Consider the following 21,747-nt stretch of genomic DNA (forward strand, 5'->3'; position numbering starts at 1 on the left):
TGCAGAGCTAAGGAAATCCAAACAAGTGTGAAACAGTAGTTGAACACCCCAGAAACTTACAAACCCCCTCCAAATTCCAACAGCTGAAATAAAGTTTTGTTCCCTTACATTTACATCATTAATCTTAAGAACTTCACATTTCAGAATGGAAGTTTGAGAACATCAAACTGTCACCTGTCAGGCTTTTGTAACCTTCCCTCCCAACCAAAAACACTCCAGAAAGCTTACAACACAGGGCAAGATTAAAAACGCGATTTCAAAGAGTAAAGATTCTGAAGCATAAACACAAGAGGTCTACTCAAATTATTGTACGTGTAGGCTATGTTAGGTTTCATAAAAGTTACTGGCTACATATGCCTTCACTCTTCCAAGCTTCTTCTGCAACAACCAAAAACACAGAAATGCAGAAAGATTTTGGCTTGACCACACGTTCAAACATGGTCTACTTGTTTGTACCACAAACTCCTAATTTCTTTAAAATGCAACACTTGCAATAGGCAATAATCGATAAATCCTTGGTTCCAAACTCAGACAGAATGCAAAAGCATTCTTTGGTACAAACAAACCTAACACAACTGACATCCTAAATTCTGCAAAATGTGATCAAAAATGCCGTAGAATACTGTGATGTCAAGAAGTCCTGATATAATGTAAAATCTATTTGAATCAAACACACACAGACTGATAAAAGTAGCCAATTTTATTCAAATAAGGTTAGTTCTAACATATAATTACTTTTCTCAAAAAGGTTACATATTTATGTGCTTTTTAGCCAAATAAACAGATTTGTCCCCAATGTAGAAGTGTTTCAATAGAATCCAGAGTCTTGAGTAGCCCAGTTAGGTGCCTAAAAATGAATACAGAAGATTAGAAATTACTGTATTAACTAATACTTACTGAAATTTATAACATTAATTTAAACTGTTCTAATACTGCATATGGATATAAAGTGGGAAAGTCGTTAATAATGAAGGATACCTATAAGATTAAAGCAAGTGTTGATATACCAGACACACATACTGCAACTGAGTTGTACAACTCGAGTCCTCCAAGCTAGTAGTTTCAAAAATGAGAGGTTCTAGAAGATCCAATATAAATCTAAGAATAATTTCTCAGCTATATTTTTAAAAGAAAGTAATGGCACACAAGTTTCACACAACTTCCCATGAACAGAATAAACTAGTGCACCACTGCCTGTCCAACTTCCACCAGTACTTCAGCCAAGCACGGAGAAAGCACAATAAAATTTTTAATGCTTAAGCTCTATAACTGTGTGGTTTGTTCAGATTTTTTTGGTTTGTTTTAAAGATGTATGGCTGGGCCTCAGAGCCATCCCTGTTACAGTGCTGTTCTCCCTCACAGAGCTTCCCATATTGTAATGTGGAGGGAAGGAAAACCAGATCTTGCCAACTTTCTCATTTTCAATGGTTCTACAAACCTTTCAATGACTATTACATTTTCCAGAATTTCACTAAATGGGTTTAACAGTTGGGGTTTCGTAGATTTCTTCTTCCATGTTCTAATCTTAGGCACCATTCATTCTTCTTTCAATACCACATATACACCTACAATAGTTTTGAGTACAACTCACTTGGAAAAAGTATTGCAACTACTTTTGTGTCACATTTCATAATCTGCCCTTTCCTGGTGGTGAAGGAGACCATTTAAAGGAAGCAGAGCAGCAAATGAAAGAAACAGTTACGCAACAGAATAAAATCTAATAAAATCTAAAGAAAGCAAGAACCACTGTCTAATTCTCACCATGGCTAAGTAAGTCTTTCCCAATGCAATTCCTAATATTAGAACTAGGAGTAGGTACATCTGGTGAATTAAGACATAGGTTAAGAATTACACTTAAATTTATCTCTAATAAAAAAAGACAGCAAGAGTTCAGAAAAACATAACTTATACCAACCTCAGATCTACCACTCTGATTCAGTTTCTTTTCAATGTTCATGGCCAACATCTGACTACGAAAAGACAGGCTTTTGGTCTTTTCAATCACTTGTTGATAAGGTGAGACTGCATTGTTGCCCATAACTACATGGCCCTAAAACCCAGCAAAGAGAGAAGAAATTTAAAAATTGCTCAGCATGCAAGGATCTTTTATATAATGGTTTGCTTTTAGAACTTTCAGAGATCATCTTACAAACAAGAGCAAAACATAGAAAATATAATACAGTTTATCCAGGACCAGAAAGTTTTGATTTCTACTGCTTTTCTTTGCCAATGAAGTAAAAGAAATTTAATGAAAAACTCAACAAATTAACTTGGATCCATCTGGCTTTAAACTGAAAGAGAGCAGGTTTAGATTAGATTACTATGAGGGTGGAACAGGTTGCTCAGAAAAACTGTGTGTGCTGCACCCCTGAAAGTGCTCAAGGCCAGGCTGGATGAAGCTCTGAACAATCTGGTACACTGAGAGGTGTCCCTGCAGGGAGGTTGTAACTAGACAGGTCTTCAACAAAAACCATTCTATGACTCTGTACAGTCTTACCAGCTTTGAATCCAATTTGGCATCTAATCGTGCATTTCGAATTAGATTGACAATCCATCTTTCAGCTTCTTCAGGAGTCATATTCAGTTTATCTGCCAACATACTAAAAGATAACCATCTTATTAAATGACAAAATAGAATCTCTGATGCTGGTGAACATAACAAGGGACTATGGAACACAAGTCAAACCAACACATAGTATGGCACAGTCCAATATTCAATAAATACTGCAAAGCTGGGAAGCTTATTTTCATTTGACTGAAATGACTTTAAAACTTACATACATGCTCTCCTGCACATCTCCCACCCCCACTGCAAATAAGAAATTTATATTCCAAAGTGTATACTTACTCCTTACTCCTTCTGAACTATACAATTGCTTTAAAATCTTGACCTGCACAGTTCTCCTATGCTCCTATTAAACTTTGTTTACACATTCTTGAAAAAATTGTCATTTAAGTAATTTCACTATTAACATAAAACCACCACCATTATAAAAAATACCAACCAAACTTTTCTTCTTATTTAAATGGAATCAGCAGTCGAGAAAGTATAGACTAACAAATAAAAAAAAAAATGTTTAGCAAAAAAACTTCAAAGTTTAGGAGCAAGATCCATGAGAGAGAGCTTGGTATCAAGGATATGACTGATACACTATGCTAAAACGTCTTGCAACTTCAAGGAAGAAAGGTGGGGGAGGAGGCAAGAAAGGAAAATTCTTAAACAAGCACTCTTGTCCAGGAATAATTCCTCCTAATAGTGTTTCCTGTGGCTTTCCAGCTAACTCCTTCAGCTTCCTGCTGGCAGTTGGCTCACACAGGGCATTTGTAATGCTCATTCTTCCATCAGCTTTCAGACTAAGGTAACAAACATGAGGTAAGGGCTACAAGCATGACTAAAAAGCCAGCTGGATACCCTGAGTTGTACAAGAGGTCAATTTCTCACCGTTTTACAGAATCTTGTCTAAACATCTTTTTCTCCACCTGCAAAAGTGATTTTCTTCTTGACTATTATTTGCATCATGAAAATACTTTATAAACTATCAATTATTAGCTCATCTGCCTGGCTGGACTTCTACATACACTTCTTCATACATTTGTCTCTCCTATAAGGTCTTGATCTCTCACCTTTCTCCCAACTATAAAAGCAAATTCCATTTTTTTTTCCATAGATAAAGATGAAGTGAAGAGCAAAAATAAATCCAAAGTAACTTTAAATACTGGATTTACACTGACTCACTTAATCAAAATAAGACAACAAACGGGTAACAAGTGTTTGAACTTGGCAAAATAAGGGGAAGTAAAATCCAACCCCAGTTGCTACTGTACTAGTCGACCTTTTAATCTGAGTTTGAATGAGCAATTGTAAAGGCAGAAGAGAGCAAAAGACATCAGGGATGGAAATTTCTGTGGGATTATCAGTCTGCTGGACAGAACATGAGAGACTTTAATAGAAAAAAAAATGTACAATCACTTTACTACCCCTAATCAGTGACGTTAAGCATTTGACTTGAAACAAGTAATTTTAAATTGAAAGTACTTGGGGGTGGGTGCAATTCTCACATTTCTCTTTCAGAAACTTTAGTAAAATTTAGATGAATTCCCTTCCAGATGACCACAAGAAAGCCTACTGCCACTACAATGGGGATTAAGCAACCCAGCTTCTATATCACAGTGTGGAACCTCCATTTGTGGAGATAGGGCCCTTACTTGAGGATTCCCGACTAAGGAGCATAACTGAACACAACTGTAGGACCTGCTCAGAGCTGGAATGGGGCTCACAGGATTAAACCAGATGACTTCCAATCTACACTACCTACACTTTCCTTTTTCCTTAGTGAAAGTCCTCATGAAACTGAAGGGGAAGAGAGCACAGATTTCTAGAGAATTGTGGAGGCCAATGGGCCTGCCACAGCTGTGTCCACCACCCTGCCCTGGAGGGATGTCCCTTGAATGGGCTGTGATTAGTTTATCTCAACCCTCCCCTGGTGAGATGCTCATTAAGCAGGCACACCCTCCTTATCATGGTGAGCTATCCCCAAAGGATTCAGGGATCCCACCATGCCCTAATACCCATGTTAATCCTTTGTAACCCATTCGTTTTTCCCCCTTGGTACCACCATTGCTTTCCCCATAAAAACCCCAGCTTTTCCCCAGTTCTCCAAGGGAGCTGTCGTCCCTGGTCCCCTTCACAGAGCTGCTGGATAATAAAGGAATCTCATTGTATGGTGGAATCACCATACAATGCTTCTGTCTCTGTCCCTGAGCTAGCCTGGGATAGCCTCGCAAGCAGAGCTGAAATCACTGAGCTGACCTCACCAAGAGTTGATCACTGGTCGTTTCCCAGGTCGGAGCATCGGACCTCCATGGACCCCCCCCAGCAGCCTGCAGAGAATCATCCCAAGCCAGAAACTATCAAGTGTTTTGCATTTATTACTAGCAAGTAATTTTACCTTTTCCTACTATATCTACATTTTACTACTAGCTCAGCTGCATCAGAAGTGGCTTTTTCTTAAACTGAAGTGTATTTTTAACAAACATACAGCATATATATATAGTATGAGGTCACCAGGACTTTGGTGACACTGGGTATGAAAGTTCCCATTAAATCCAGTAGAGATCCCATTTAAAACCATAGCAGTTTCAGCTTCAAAGTACTGCATATAGAGGTTGCTTTGACGTTAAACAGAATAATTAAGCTCTGAAATATAACTGTAATTCAAGTCCATCACATTAGAGTTACAAAACTAGAAAGAATACTATCCAAGTAAGATTTCAGTTAGGACTTTACCTGACAACTAAATACTTCCTGAAGTTTGCACAGTTTGTAAACTACCCTCCATGGCTGATTTTCTGAACTAAGGAATGAAGACATTCTCTTACCCAATGCTGATGCACTGATGGATGCGACAGAAAGTCTCAAATATAAAGAGACGGGCGTTCTCAATGAAGTCCTCAAGGCATGCCACTAAGAAGAAATCATTCACAAGCACCTGTAAGTGTAAGCAGAAAGGGAACATGAGAGCAAACGTGAGTACAAGTTTATTGGGCGACACTGCCAACAACTAAGAACAGCCCTCAGTACACCTAGAAACATTATACATATACAGTATACCTAAAAACACTATTGCTATGTTCAAAGATGTGGTGAAAAAGCTACAGATTAGCAATATTTTTTGTTGATTCACTGTTCAGCATCTCACTAAATTTAAACTGCATACAACCACGATCACTGAGGTCTGACTCAAGAAAAGAGTAAGGTCATAGCTTGACTGAAGGTCAAACTCTACTGCTATCCTAACCACTGAAGATCCTTTCAATGCAAAATTTGACTGCTCACTCATCTTTCACAACAAAAGGCAAATCTGAGCTTTTCTTCAAGCATTTGTCTAATGGAAAATCTGAAGCTCAGCCAAATGCATGATTACTTATTTGTTGCCTCTTCTAGAACTTCTAAAATATAACATTATTGTAACATTAAAGCTATATCCTTAACAGTAAGTCACATTAAGTTCTACAAAATGAGTTGTCATAAATCCTACCACCACCCAACCATGAATTAAAGTTTATCAGGAAACACTGGCAATGGAATCAAACACCACTTCAAACAAACTAGCAGTCCACTGCAAATCCTAGGGGTCATTACTTAAAGGAAAAAAGAGTCTTATGAATATTTTAAGTCTTACTGTTTCACACTCTCTCAGCTTCTTCTGCGCTCCATCAAAATCAAAGTTAACATACAAGCATTCCACAAACTCTGTGATAGGGTCCCTGTACGTGTAGGACTCCTGTCAAAAAAAGAATTAGGAACAATATCAGAAATCAAGGCCATGTGGTCACTCAAGTATTCCTTATAGTCTTTAAAAAAATTGATAGTGGAAGCAGGTCCATATATCACCTTAAAAAACCCCTGAATTTCCCAACTCCTCTTTATAAAAGCCACAGAAATGTGCTTCCTCCCAATAGTCTGGTTAAACAACCAGAGATGTAGTTTCACCTTCAGCATTTGATGCTGCAATCTTTGGGTTAGGAAAGTGTCAAGAGACTAGAGCTATCTCTGTATCAAACCTCCAAATTTCATAAAATATGATAGAATAGTCTTCTTAAATTCTGTTTTCAAAGGTGAAACCAAATCCTTGAGAACTGAATAATTATTTGATTTTCATGGACAACATAGCTAACAAAAATGCTACTTTCTATACACAAACTACTTACATTTATTTCAGCACTACAGAAGTTAGTTGACTTTTTCAGTTACCAGGCAGAGACAACACTACATCTACATACAATTGTGTAAATTCCAATGTAACAAAACTCCCATTAAGTGCCTCTAATGCATATTTTAAGACAGCTTAAATCAATATGTATCAATATCTGCTTTAGCATACAGTAAGATCAACAGATAAAGGAAATTCCTACGAGAGATATTTTTATTTATGATCAAAGTTATTTTTTCCTTCCATAAAGAATTGTATTTGCAATCACATTATTTAGATTTAAAATTTAGTTCTATACATGTTTTTCACATCAGAAGTACACTTGTTAACCATTATTTGCAAAATGGTCTTAGAATGAGCATCTCTCAGTTTCAATAAACAACAAACTGCTTACCTATCAGTTCAATACTTGCAAAGATGTTGCAAGTATAAACGATCTTACACTGCTACTAGAGCAGTACCACAAGTTATTTCACATCTATGAAACTTCTACCACATCATCACTTAACACCATGAATCATGAAGAGTAGAGGAATACTATGAAATCTGAAAGGTGATTTTAAAACCAAAGCCCAAGTTGGTATTTTCTAAAGGAATACCCTAATGCCAAGCAAGATTAAACAAAAGCAAGAAGCTGTAAAATGTTACTTCAAGTATTAGAAATTCATATTTTATTAGGAGTTCAAAGTTACAATCAGATTTTAAATAAGGTAAAAGATGAGTCATAACACCACTGATTTATTGCTTATGCTACTTTTTGTGAAAACTAATGCTTAAAAACAGTTTAAGTTGTGACTAAAATTTGATCTTTGCATTGACTGTGGTTTGCACATGTAGTTTCCCAAATCCTTGCAGTGGTTATAACTGCTTGCTTGCCTACAGTAACTGTACTGTCATTTTTATATATTTATACATATATATATATATACACACACACACACACATACACAGATACAATGTTTATTACTCACAACATTATCAAATGTTTGAAGTGCATTGGTTTGTATACAAGTGGCTTGCTCATTTCGTATAAAAATCTGGGTAATAACACTGTTGACTGCTAACAACTTTTGCAAGCAATTTTTGTTGTTCTATTCTGTATCTCCATCCTCATGCGACTGTGACAACAGAACTATTTTCAAGAGAATCCACATGAATTCAAATCAACACACACAATTCAGAGGTTTTGAAATGTAAGAAAGAACCCTTATTCATACAACAATTTACTGTACAGAGAGTTGAAAAAGAAGATCAGATTCAAAGCCATTTCACATGTCACTGAATTTTCAGCATTTAATAACACAAAGAACTGGGTGCATACTCTAGTGCATGCATGTGTACATACACTGCTCACATACATGAAAGGAAAAAAAAATTATTCTGTCCTCCCACTGACTGATATGCATTTTACTTCAGTAAAAATTTTCATTGTCAAAAAACAAGTATCAAAATACCTGCCATCCTAACCCGGGTATATTACTAGAAGAAAGTTATCATGAAATCTCCTTAAAACAAGAGAAAAAAAAATCAGATACTGCAGTCCTTACCTGCTGAATAACCTTGACTAGATCTTTCAGCACTTGTCTACGTTTACGAACATCCTTATTTGTTATGACTGCAGTAGTCAAATATCTGAGGATATGCGGGCACATTGTCTGAATTGCATTGAGATACCTAGAAAGAAAAACACAGGTAAGATTCAGAACTCAAAGGTATACTGAAGTTTGCTGATGACATTAAAATAGGAGGAGCTGTTAACACCTCAAAGGCGGAGAGATCCCGACAAAGAAATCTGAGGGCTGGAAAATTACCAACTGCACTAAGTAAAACAAGGGCAAGTGTCAGATTCTGCATCTATAACAGGGCAACACTGGATCTGTGTACAGACTGGGGAATGAGAAGCTGAAGAGCAGAAAGGGATCTGGGAGCCCTGGTCAACCACAAGTTGAATGAGTCACAGTGTGTCCTGGCAGGAAGGAGAGACAGGACAGAGAAGTGTGTCTTGGTGGACATCAGGCACAGAATTACAGCTGGGAAAGGGAGGGGATTGTCCTGTTCTGGTTTGCACTGGAGCAGCCTCACCTTGGTACTGGGTGCAGTTTTGGGTGCCACAACATAAGAAAGCTATCAAGCTATCAGAGATCAGCCAAAGGAGAGCAACAAAGACTGCTAGATATGTAAGACAATCTTCTCACAAATATATTACAGGGTTTCAATCCTCTTGTTTTAGTCTGGGATTTCCCTCAAGAATCTTTTAAAATAGCTTTTTACAAAATCGGAATACAATAATACCTTCACCCTGCAGCCCTGAGCTCAGTAAGCCTGCATATTCATCATCTGCCTTCAATTTGATTTGAAGACCCCCACAGAGTGCAACACAACTTACTGTGGCTGATAGAGAAAAAGGTCAATGATGTTGTCTCTCCCTTTAGGATGATTAAAAAACACGAACAAAGACCAGTGGATGAGCCATGTTCTTTGCTGAAGAGACTGCAGCGGAGAGCTGACAGACTAAGAGAAAACATAACATTGGTTCAAGTCAAACACAACACAAAGTTTGCTCGAATACTAATCCATGGAAACCTGTAATTGCTCAAAATTTCGAGATTTTGCATCAGCTCTTTGTAACTGTCATCATTCTCATGCTGAGTTTGAACTCCAAGTTTTCTGTCATCACAATAATAAATCTACTAAAAGCTATAAGCAAAATAAATTTTCCAATATTCTATTCCAAACTGTTTCCTGAAAGCTGCATTTTTTTATGACAAGAGCAGAGATTTTAGCTCTCCAAGATCACCATACTAACCTAAGTTACTCCCCTTCTTAATTCTGAATTTCTTGTATTCCCTCTACTTGGCTTTTTCACCTTTTCTGTTTTACTTCCTTTCTAAATCCTCACAAGATCTTTTTTTATGCCATAGACCCTCAGACACTGACGAAACTCTATAATCACTTTCAGTAACAAATAAAAAAAGTGCATTATCTTTATTTAAACCTGTTGATAATGGACAAAGGGCTCAGCTCTAAGTACTTGTATTAGCTCCAAATTTCAATAGCACTTCAAACAGACTGCAAAACAACACACTGAAGATGACATGGCAAGCAATCCTCCCTCCAAAGAGCATGACGACAAACTGCTATCATTCTATCCTAAAGAAGTCTTGGGAGCATAATGAACAAGTCAAATGGTCTGTTACAAGCATACAGAATGAAAGACAACAAAATTACCAAAGAAAATCTGTTAACTAATATCTGCCACACAAAGACCAACTGAGGGGGACTGAAAAAAAAAAAAAAAAAAACACCAAACTGTTTTTTCAAGACTCTGGTTCAGGAGAGTAAAACTTTCACGTATGATATGCCAGTGAAACTCTACAAGCAAAGAGGAAGACTGACAGGTCCCTAATCTCATCTCATGCTCTGAGTTAGTACTGCAGCCCCACTCTCCCCCTTAAGTTCTTAGTACTCATCTGAACTCAGGAGAAAGCTGAATTAGCTGAAAACTGTTTCCAAATACAAGCTGTCTTGCATTTGCTGCCAAAGACACTGTCTTAATGAGATAGCATGGTTTAGTAACATGCATTTTATTCTTTCCAGAAAATGAACAGTACAAGTACCTGAAGTTTAAGCAGCAATTTCACACAATGATACCTTGCCCTCAACACATCCTTAAGATTTTTTTGTTTATTGGAAATACATTTGAAAATATAGATGAGAACCTAAGATGTTAAGAGGCAAGCAATTGGTAAAAGAATGCTTCATGAGAATCCTTCAACTTTCCCACTGCCAATAAAAAAGCGTCAAGTGAAAAGGTGGCAACCTACTCCTAAACAAGACTGCAAATCATTTTTATAATAAAACTTGAGTACTAGCACCTCTAACATCTCACTCTGCGAAGACGTCCAAGACTTTACTTACATTATTATCTATTGTCTCCTTTAGCCTTGTGAGGTCTTCCATAGCTGCATCCCAATTTTGCATCAGGATTTCAGATGCCAGTTTTCCCCAAAGAGAACTCAAAGCATTTCTGTCTGTTGCTGGAACCTATGTTCAACAATAGCAAAAAAGTCACACTCTAGAGTATTTTGTTAAAAATTAGTACTTACTTTTAAAATTACAAAGGGTATTTTCTGGCAGTGTTTTACATTTACAAGGTATCAATTCTGCATAGTCCTAACTCTCCAAACTAAGTGTTTTGTTGTTTTGGGTTTTTTTATTTCAGAAAAACAGTTTGGACACACACACACACACAAAAAAAAAAAGTAGTAAAACTTCTTAAGCAGAAATTAGGAAATCCTGTCAAAGTAAGACCGATTCACGCAGCTGCAGTTTAAGTTAAAAAAGAACAACTGAGCACCAGATAACACACTGGCTCCAAATTTTATTTTTTAAATAAAAAATAAAATTATCTTTTTTTGTTCCACCACACAAAAATGCTTCTAAACTAGTAAAACAAGGTTATTATAAGGCAGGTTCCTAAAGAACTCATAACAGTAGGTAACTATCTTCAAAAAGCTGCATACCAAACTCTTCCTGCTAATGCCTTGCCCAGGAGTGTACTTGTTACAGAAATGTCCAGTGGAACTGCAACTTTGCAGCAGTGAACCTGCTTCCTGGAAGGGTAGTCCTAAGGTCAAGCTGTGTTAGTTTTACATAGGAATGAGTTGCACTGTATGATTCAGAATGCCAAATTCTGTTCTCAGACTGGTTACAATAGCTCTTTCACAGACTATGTTTCATCATACAGGGCTTTTAAACAAATCTTCTCCCCTCAGAATTAGCAACAGAAGTCTTATACTATGCCTATTATCAGCACAAAATCACTACTTCATTTTCTGAGGTTACTTGATATACAAGAACACAATGCTATGCCCAGAAAAAAAGGCATGAAGAATTAAGGACAGTCACTCACAAATCTACATATGTAACTTTTATTTCCCCTATTGGTGCATAAAAAGAACCTATAACACTGAAAATCAGCTTTAGCATCAACATTTCAACTAATAATTCAACTCATTCCTACTTTAAGCCCTACTCTTCTGATTAAAGATACATTTTCCAATTTTTCTTCTTTAATTACAGAAATGTGTTGTTTACTCTAGCAGTATTTCAGAGAGTTGAGATTACTTTTAGATGGGAATAGAAACCAGCAAGGAAAAAGCATCGTGGTATGAACCACTACGTTTTCAGCAATCACCGCACAAATCCACGAGATACTGACTTACAAACTGTGCATCTTCCAGGCAAGCCACATGTCAGTTTAGCAGATACTGATTGAGAAGATTCACACGCTCTGTGCTGGTTCCAAATCACTTCATTAGAGACAGCTATGCACAATAACTGCTTTTATTACTTACTGCAGCTGTTCCAGCTACATTATCTGGATTTTCAAGCAGTTACCTTAAATCTCCATTTGTTAGCAAAGCAGCATATTCACTGACCACCAGCAATAAATTTACAGTGATGAGATTCATACAAGACATCAAATCTCTCTTTATACTCAAAATTCACTCCCACCAGTAACAAATGATATGAATTGCAACAAGATGAAAAGAGTTGCTTCAGAGACTATGGATCTGGTTCTACAGTCATCATCTGAACTGTCTACATTTCATAGGGAGATGACTTATACTCTTAAACCCATTACAGAATTCAAGAGAGGATAGATGAGAGTTCAGATAAGAAGCTGGCAGTTCACCATTACTACCAATTACATGCAACCCACCTGCAAGCTTTTCACTGCTGCTGACTACATATGTGCACAAAATCAAGTATTCTTAAAAACAAGTATTAATTTCATTGTATTCTATTAAATGCTACAAGACATACAAATTTGAAGAACAGTTCTGAGTTCTACTTGAAAGTAACGGAATTGCTGAACAACAGTGATGATTATTAACCATTACTGTAAACTTTGGCCTACAGCAATTGCCTCAAAAAGAATACACATATAAAATAAGTATTAAATGCTAAGAATGAATATGGACAATTTACTGGTATTTCATTGAAAATAACACCAAACAAACAAAACTAAACCTCAAACCAACAACCAATGAAAACTTACCAGAACTCTAAAGAAGTAGAGATATTCTGCAGCTCCTGAGTAGTTACCACATTCGTACTGGAATTTTGCATACCTGTAGAGTGTATCTAGGTACTCCTGCCTAAACTGAAAAGGAATACAATAAAAGCTTTTATTCACTAGGAAAAAAAACACACTGTCACAAGCCAATTTTAATAGTAGAGTAAGATTTGAAATCTGTAGCTTTTCAAAAGACATTGTACATAAGAAAAGGCAACAGAAAGCTATTATACTCTCATTCCATGTCATAGAATGAAAGACTATACCAATACTGGAAAAGGTGAAATCTTGCATTACAAAGTAAAGTACACCTAACTTACACAGGTGCAGCTAGCATTAAGCTTCAGGGTTTTTTTGGTGTTTGTTTATTTTCATTTTTTTTAATTTGTATAAAAAATAGAAGTTCAAAGGCTTACATATGCTAGTATTAGGAATTCTGCCTGTCAGCTACATTGACAGGGGACAGGACAAATGCTAGACCATACTTGGTCAAAATGCTCTAAGATGTGAGGGAGGTTCTTCCAGCATCTACAACACTTACCCCATGCTTCTCAGCTAAATAGTCAAACAGCATCCGACCATCTCTACAATAAAAGGATAGAAAGCACTGTTTTTACATAATAAACTGATAGCCACCATGCAACACTACATAATGCAACAAAATTTTAAAAGGTAACACACAAAAAAAAACTGAGCATGAATTTAAAGTAACATTCCTCCACCTGCTCAAAAGTAGCTGCAGAGTCATCCATTACAGTGTCATGAAGTTTCAAAATCTTAAAATTATTCTGATTTTAAGTAATGAATGCCATATGCAACAACTACAGTTAAGAGTGGAAGGTTGTTCTAAATTCGATAGCATCCTTAGCACTTGGTATGAAAGTTAAATTCTGAATTAGAGCGCTTCCCATTCTCATGTTCCAATTTCAGAGCAGTTACTCTAGACAACCTTGATTTTAACAAGAGATGGAAAATAATGGCAAAGACTACAGTAAATAGAAGTAGAAAGGAAACTTATCCTACTGTTAGCACTGAGACAGAGTGGGTCACAAGAGTATCTGTACCACAGCAAATATGTCCAGAACACAGAACCACAAAAAATAACCATAATAGTAATCACTAAACACCTATGATCATGTGATCATATCTCTGAAGACTGCTTTTTATTTAACATTAATACAGAAAGAACAAGCCATATTACCCAGCTCAAAGAGAAGCTTAGCCTCCAAGAGGCAAGCTCCAAGTTCCCCCAGACAAAAATACAGTAACAACTGCATGCAAGAAGTATTTTCTCGTTTACTCTGAAATCAACTGACTGCAAAGATATGAGTCTATTTAATTAGAATTTATAGTAGAAGATTCTACAGGGAAATGGCAAATTGCCAAGTGAGCCAAGAATGACAATCCTTACTCTTACCTCGGAAAGCAACTAAATACTCTCATGGATTTGTTCCAATAAAACAGACTTTAAGGATGAGGAATACTGACTATCACTCTGTAATTTTAAAGTCAGCATCCTCCAACAGTTGCTTAGAGAAGTGAAATGTTTTGGCTTATTCTTTAAAGGACTTCTACCTGCAAAATCTCCTTTTTATTAAACTTTTATTAAAAAAATGGCAAAAGGCAAAGCAAGAATTGTACAAGACTTCTGTTCAATTAGATTTGTATAGTTGTGGAGGAAGACTTTTTAAGGTAGGCTCAATTGCCATAGGAACTGCAACTTTCACTTTTAAAGGTACATCTCCAAAAGCAAGTGACTCCTGGCTTTGTGTAATCTCAAGTCATAAACAAATGCAATTTTGTTTCTTTATGTAATTATCTAAGGTGAACATCCATTCTGAAATCAGATACAAAGGCAGCTTAGTTAATGTTTTTACAGCAAAAGATTAAGTACATCCTGGTGGTATCAGGACAGAACGTAAACTGCTCTTGACATGCTGCAAAGCTAACAGATTTCATGATTCCTACTAACATCTTGTTTTGTGTGCACATTGAGACATAAAACACTGTGCCTCACCATTTCCGCACCGACTAAGATCTAAATTATCTATAAGAAATTCTGAAAACAATGAAGAGTGGAAAAAAGAACAGGTGCAAGGAAGAAAAAAGCATGATAATGTATATTTGAAACAGAGTAAATTCTAATCAAGCTCCTGTCCCTTGAGGGACCCATATTCCTCAGGGAGTTTGTTCACAAAGATATATTCATAGAGAAGATTTCTGCAGACTAGAAAGAAGAGTTTGTACATTCAATACTTTTGTGAGAAATTCCAGAAGTAACATTACAGCCTTCCGGATCAGTGGATGCATAAAGCTTGCCAGCATTAAACCCAAGTACAGGCTTCACCTTCAAATTTCAAGTTGAGCCATACATACAGCATTTAAAATTTTAGGGCAGGTAAGGCTGAGGAAGGGATCCAATTAATATTCCAGTTTTCCAGACACATTTACACCAGCAGCAACAGTGATTCCTATGAAAAGGAAGCAAGGAGCAACTTATGCCAAACAAGTATCAGCCCACCTCTCTGCTGAAGGTGCAGTTCTCCTTCCTACAGAGCCCACTTCAAGTTTAACTATGGTGAAACTCTGATAGACCTTAGACACCATGTGCAGACAAACTCATTCTACTTTAATCAATCCCACAAGAAAATTAGAAGACACTGGATGCATCTTAGAAAGACTATTATGAGCACTACCTTATACCAACAAGCTAGAACAGTTTGGGGGTGGAGCAAGTAAGCAGGAAAAGGACAGAACACCCTAAAGAAATATGTGCTCTGAGGCTGAAAGGATGTTCATCCATCAGGCCTCCCAGACTACTCCATAATATTTTCTGGAATGCAGAAAAGAAAATATGAAATATATCAGCCTGTATTTTCCCTCAAAAAACCCCCCCTAAGTCTGATCTAAGTTAAGCAAAAAAGTGCCTGTGATTGTACTGCACTGGAGGATAACTGCCACTTGTACCAAGCTGATTCACAAACATTAAAGTCAATAGATACATTTTGTACAACAGGGAAAAGCACTGAGAAGAGCACACTGTGTCCAGCAATTTCCATTACCTGACTAGAAGCACTATTTAAATACTGAATGAAAATAAAAGTGTCTTTCTTGCAGTTACTACACAGAAAGCATTCCTAGCAGCAACACTTGAGAGGTACCAACAAGTCATCCTGACAAAGTACGTTAGGAATTACCTAGTGGACTGCATTTGCCTCGTAGTCTCTGGATCCTCAAACATCTTGACTATGGGCTCCGTTTCAGCTTGAAGCTGCTTCAGCTGTGCAACAACAGTTGTTCTTTTCTCACGCAAAGCTGAGCACACAAAGAAAAAGACTTTAATATAATGCTTCAAATTCTTACATGAACCAACCTGTAATTACATAGTGCTGACACTTGAACACATCTTCCCAATTCCTACCTCACCTGTCCTCTCAGTCAAGTCTCAAAACCAGCTGGGTATAACAATTCTGTAACTTAGTAAAAACTTTTAACATTTGGTTCTTTTCCTCCTGTGTGGAGGCCACCAGAGAACAGGTACAGCTGGAGCAGAAACTGTATTAGACAAGGTATCTTCAGGCTTCCACTAAAGGAGAAACAACCTTCATTCAAATTTACTTATTCCAAATAAACTTGCAAAAAAATCAAACAGTCCAGTGATGCCACAAAGACTGATTTTATTCTGACTGATGATCAGGTTCTGAAAGAACATTTAGAGCATACTTAACTAAAAATTGACAGGAAAAATTCCAAGCAGCTCAACCTGCAAATCTAGGATTTTGAATACTGTGCTTAATACAAACATTAGGCCCTTTAGGAAAAATTGTGAGGAAATTCAACTAAGAGTTTTAGGGTGATTATTTTACACAGACCCCAAATTCCTCACCAAGTGCTAGCAATGCAATTAAGTGAAGACTTAAACAAAATTCAGAAGAGCACGTATGCTTAGGAAAAAAAAAAAAAAAAAGAAAAAAATCACCCTGACTATATTGGCTATATGATCCAAGAAACATGTGGGATCAGAGAAGCCAAGACTAAATCCCAGGAGATAATGCAGGAAACAGTGAAAGTGAGCAACACACCAGAACACTCAGTGCCACGGTGAATAGAGTTGACATTTATTTCATGATTTGACTACACAAATATTTAAACAGAACATCCAAGGTGGATAACACCATAATGGTGACCGATCCTAAATATAAGAACAACTTGCCTGACAGGAAGTGTTCCAATAAGGAGAAATTATCTCCACCTTCAACTGACTCTTGAGATTATAAAAGAGGAAAAAGAAACAGATGAAAGAAAAAAACATTCAGATGACTTACTAAGAACACGAAAATGTTTTCCTGCGACATCTCCTGGGTGTGTAATTGTAAGTTGATCTCATGGAAGACAAGACAAAAGCAACTATAAATTGTGCAGGGACATTTCTATTTATAACTGTGTAAGTGAACTTAGTTTTGAGTACTTTAAACAGTGAAGTCTTAAAAAAAGATAGTGTAAACTTCTAATGATGCCAGTGATTCCACAAGAACCATCTGTCCATGCACACATTCTGATAAGCACTGATACAAGAAGACACGTACCAGAAAGATTTCAGAAGTTAAGGCCTTTGCATAGGAAGCTGTGCAAGCAAGCACCCTGAACAATGGGCTCTGTGTGAAAGAACTAGCTCTGCTTTTGTTAAATATGAATAAAAGCCACAGATCAAACAACGTGAAGTCATTAAAAAAAACACAAACAATCACCACAACAAACCAAAACCCTGCCAAACTGATGATATAAAATCTTAAAGAGATGTAGTGTTTTTCTTATACTCTGTTCAAACAAGTGTGGAAATTGCTGGTCTTTAATGAAGGCAGAGCTCTCCAAGGGAGCAAATTCATTCAAATTTCTTGCAGCTGTGACCTTATGAAGTTATACTCTAAGGCAATCTGCTTAAGTAACTGGCTATAATCAGAATTCTGAAGACATTTGGAGGAGTTACTTTGTTGAAGTCTGCTAGAATTGCTGTTTCTTGTGTTGCTCACTTCTTCAGCATTTTACTCCTTAATTCCTACTCATAACAGTAATATTTAACAGTTCAAAAAAGGCTGAAGCAGGGAAAGAAAGGATAATCTATTTGGCTTTGAGATTTATTTTATAGCCTTGATACAGCCTGGCTTTTTTAATCAGTAAAAGTGTTAAATAACCTAAAGCTATTATTACAACTGTTTCTTAGATTACAGAAGTGAAACCCTCTGGTTCTCATTACATGTTACAAATCCCATGTGTCACAGTACACGTGCCCAAAATGACACCTAATGCTAGCACAGCCTTGGTCAAGACATTGACACCAACATCCACAAGCCTATCAATTCTCTTCTTCCAAAGAAGTGAGTGGCCATCTCTACAGCTTCAAGAGCCTGAAAAGAGCAAGAGCCAGAGGAAGAATGCATCCAAGTCTCTTCCTCCTAAGATGCAAGCAAAATAGACTGTAGTCCCAATAGCTAAGAAAAAGGCAAGGAATTCCTCAATATAAAAAAAACCATGGAGAAATAGGAAGACAGTGGATACTGAAAAACTAGATTAGGAAGAAACAAACAAAATGAAACACCCGACCCATTAAATGAAAAGAACTGGAAAAAACCCTGAAAAATCAAAACACCCACAAAGGATGGAAATTTGACAAAGGCTAGAGAATCTACTTTTCTCTCCATTCCCAAATTCTCCTCAAGATGATAGAAACTTAAATAGTAAACAGGAAAGTTACCAACATCATAAGATATCACATTCATTATAATCTAAAATTTATATTTTCTTCTAGAGAAGCAACAATTTTCAAATTGACAAAACTGAGGAAAATATACACTTTCAGAAACACCTTTCTCTCTCCAAAGTCTAAAAATCAGCCACAGACAAACAGATTAATGGAGTTACTTACAATGCAACTCTAGTGTTCACATACTGGATGCTTTAAAGAAAAAAAAAAAAATCACCAAACGACACTGCATCATTGTGCAAGTGTTTGACAGGTGAAAAACTAATGCAACTCCACTAGGCTACATCTTTGAAAACCTTGATATTACCAAATCAGCATAGAAATACTTAAAGAGATCACTCAAAGGCTAAGTTCCTGACAGACCAACAAACCCAAACCTCCCAGGATTCGGGAATTCCATTTGTCCCAGTACTGCTCATCTTTTTGGTAATGCTGCAGTTAAACTATACTCTAGCTTTTGAATGCAACAAGCAATTACCACTAGTTATTTAGCATTTTAGATAGAAAGGTTGGAAAACAAGCTTTACATCTAAATGAGCAGCTTACCATGAGGAATTTCATCAGAATAAAGATTTTTGTACACATCCATAGCAAAATCCACCATGTTGGTATCACTAAGGAGATCCAGTTTTCCTTGCAGCAGCTCTTTTTCATTGTATATCTGAAACAGGAATTATTAACAGATAGATTTGAATACTGTTAAAGAGTTCGAAATCTTATTACGCAGTTACTTTTATGGCATAGCCTATGGACTTCTGCACAATTTAATTGTTTCAAATATCAAATCTCAGAGCTCTATCATTAAGAGCACTTACTATAAAACCTCTGCATTTTCAGTCTTGCCAAAATACCAACTATTTCCTGCTATCTATGAAAGCAGGTACTTCAAAAGCCGACTAGAAGTCAAGCAACATTACTAGTCTTAACAGGAAGAGTAATTCCTATTGAAAAATTACATACGTATTTTAAGAAATAACAAAACCTTAATCATACTTTTCATTCATACTACTGAATATTTTCCACAAAGTAAAATGCTGAACAGTGAGGTCTAGTTAAATTACTTAAAGTGGATTTCAGAAGAGATGCACAAGATTAAATTTACAATTTAACTGCAGCGCAGACTAATCTAAAATACATAGCTAGATCTATAGTACAAGAACAAATTTAGAGTAGCTATATAATTGTATGGTGTACTTTGAAACTTCCCAAACGCTTTTTGGAGTTCATAGTCCATAGCAGTTAGTTGCAAACTACTTTTAGGTGCTGAAGATGTAGGCAAGGGCCAAACCCAGTATGTTCCTCAAAAACGTATTTGCACAATAGCAGTATTATAGCTCATCACACCACATTTGTGCACATCTCAGATATAGAATCTGTAGAAGTCTAATTCAGCTCTGAACATTGTGTTGTTCAGAACCAGCAACACAAAATTAACTGTTTAATTAACTTCAGCTGACATAAAAATGTTAATGTAAAAATGCCCCGAAGATAACAGGCATTAAGCAAACTCCACATGGTAGACATGACAGCTGGTTAGGTCAAGTTCTCTCAATGTAGGCATAGCCCATCATCCCCTTTCTGAAGGGTAAAGTAAGACCTTCTTTAAATTCAAAACTAATATAACTTTACACATTTTGCTTCCATTTTAAAATGGAAGAGCCGATGAGAGTTTTGTCTAAAGTATCTGAAGCACTCGTCTGAGATATCTCCAGCATTACTAGGTTCTTTGTAGAAATATCACTTAAAATTACACAGAAGACCAACAAAGGATAATTCAAGAAGGGACTTGCATTTGTTTCCAACACAAATTTGTAATGACATGGGTTTAAAATTAAATTTAATTAGTATCACTGGCGTAACCCCACAGACCGCCCTTGAGCTCCGGCTACCGGACGGCCCGAGCACCAAGAGCCGCGGGGTTATCGAGGGTCTGCTACAGCTGCGAACTGCGGCTGCAAGGGAGAGCTCTGACTTCTCCTTTCTCCTAATACACGTGAGGGAAAGGCATTACAGCAAATCCAAGGACAGAAAAAGTGCAGGAATTCTGTGCTGCCTCGCAAGCAAGGAGCCGAATAGTTGCGAGGCGTGATCAAGGAGCGGCTCCCTCAGGCCTCCTGTCGGCCGTGCTCCCGTACCTCCCTGGGCAGCCCCACGCGATTCGCCCCTCGACTCAGGGGCACAAGAGCCTCGAGCTCCTCCTACGGAAACTCCGAATCCCCCACGGGCCGCGCCCGTCCCGCGCAGCGTACAGGCCCACGGGAAGCACCGGCAGCTAGCAGCAGAGCCTGCCACTTTCCCGCTGCGGTAGCCGGCTTTCCCACCCTTAGGAGAGATGCGTACCTCCTTGACGGAGAGAAATTCCAGCAGCGGGAAGACCAAGTGCCGATCCAAGAAGTGCGCGATCCTGGTGGTCAGGTCGTACTCCGCCATCTTGGCGCCGGGAGAGAGGAGAGGCAGACGCGCGAGGCGGCTCTTGTGGGCAATGCGCCTGCGCGGCCCCGCCCCAACGGCGAGTGCTGGCGCATGCGTACTGTGGTCTGTGGCGGCCCCGAGCGGGGCTGGGGGCCGCAGATGAGGGCAATGGCCGAGCCCTTCCCCTCCTCTCCCTTCCCCTCGTCTTCCTTCCCTTCCCTTCCCTTCCCTTCCCTTCCCTTCCCTTCCCTTCCCTTCCCTTCCCTTCCCTTCCCTTCCCTTCCCTTCCCTTCCCTTCCCTTCCCTTCCCTTCCCTTCCCTTCCCTTCCCTTCCCTTCCCTTCCCTTCCCTTCCCCTCCCCTCCCCTCCCGCAGGGCCGGTCCGAGTGCGCGGTGTGGGGGCTGGGCCAGCGCCCTGCTCGCGCCTTGCGTGGGGTGAAGGCGCCGGTGGAGCGCGTGAGCAAATGCTGAGCAGTCCGTCTTTAACAGAGTGGAATTTTTGCAGGGGTGAACATCTCCTGAAAGCGGCTGTGAGCTGTGAGTCCAGCCCCCGCATTTTGTGCGTTGTCTGTGATCTTGACTTGGTCTAGATCTAATCTGGTAATGAGAATCTGAAAAGGGGTCCGAGCTGTCCTTGGCACAAAGTGAAAAAGTTTGTTAGTTTGGTCAATGTTGGCCGTATTTCCAAGCACTCCATGGTGAGGCCGTGCCAGATGAGATGGAAAAAGGCTGGGGAGCTGCTGGACAGTGGCTTACACAGGGAAATCCAAGCAACTGCAG

General features: G+C 38.1%; 1 protein-coding gene across 5 annotated transcripts; it reads right to left on the minus strand.

Annotated features, from left to right (window-relative positions):
• Positions 1-685: 685 nt before the first annotated feature.
• On the minus strand, positions 686-21,014 carry EIF3E (eukaryotic translation initiation factor 3 subunit E). 5 transcript variants are annotated; one of them, XM_062491253.1, is made up of 15 exons: positions 20,897-21,014; positions 19,103-19,217; positions 17,121-17,177; positions 15,993-16,110; positions 13,337-13,379; positions 12,778-12,882; positions 10,632-10,757; positions 9,100-9,224; positions 8,261-8,387; positions 6,183-6,284; positions 5,380-5,489; positions 4,816-4,881; positions 2,498-2,600; positions 1,916-2,050; positions 686-847 (listed from the first exon to the last, which is right to left on the minus strand). In XM_062491253.1, the coding sequence occupies exons 1-15, from the start codon at positions 20,984-20,986 to the stop codon at positions 809-811; spliced, it is 1,461 nt and encodes a 486-aa protein (XP_062347237.1). In that variant the 5' UTR covers positions 20,987-21,014; the 3' UTR covers positions 686-808. The 5 variants fall into 5 exon arrangements, 4 of the variants coding, with proteins under 4 accessions (XP_062347237.1, XP_062347245.1, XP_062347253.1 ...); XM_062491261.1 differs by lacking the exon at positions 17,121-17,177; XM_062491269.1 differs by lacking the exon at positions 4,816-4,881.
• Positions 21,015-21,747: the final 733 nt, after the last annotated feature.

Source organism: Cinclus cinclus, chromosome 1, assembly GCF_963662255.1.
Source record: "Cinclus cinclus chromosome 1, bCinCin1.1, whole genome shotgun sequence".
In the NCBI taxonomy this organism is placed as follows: Eukaryota; Metazoa; Chordata; class Aves; order Passeriformes; family Cinclidae; genus Cinclus; species Cinclus cinclus.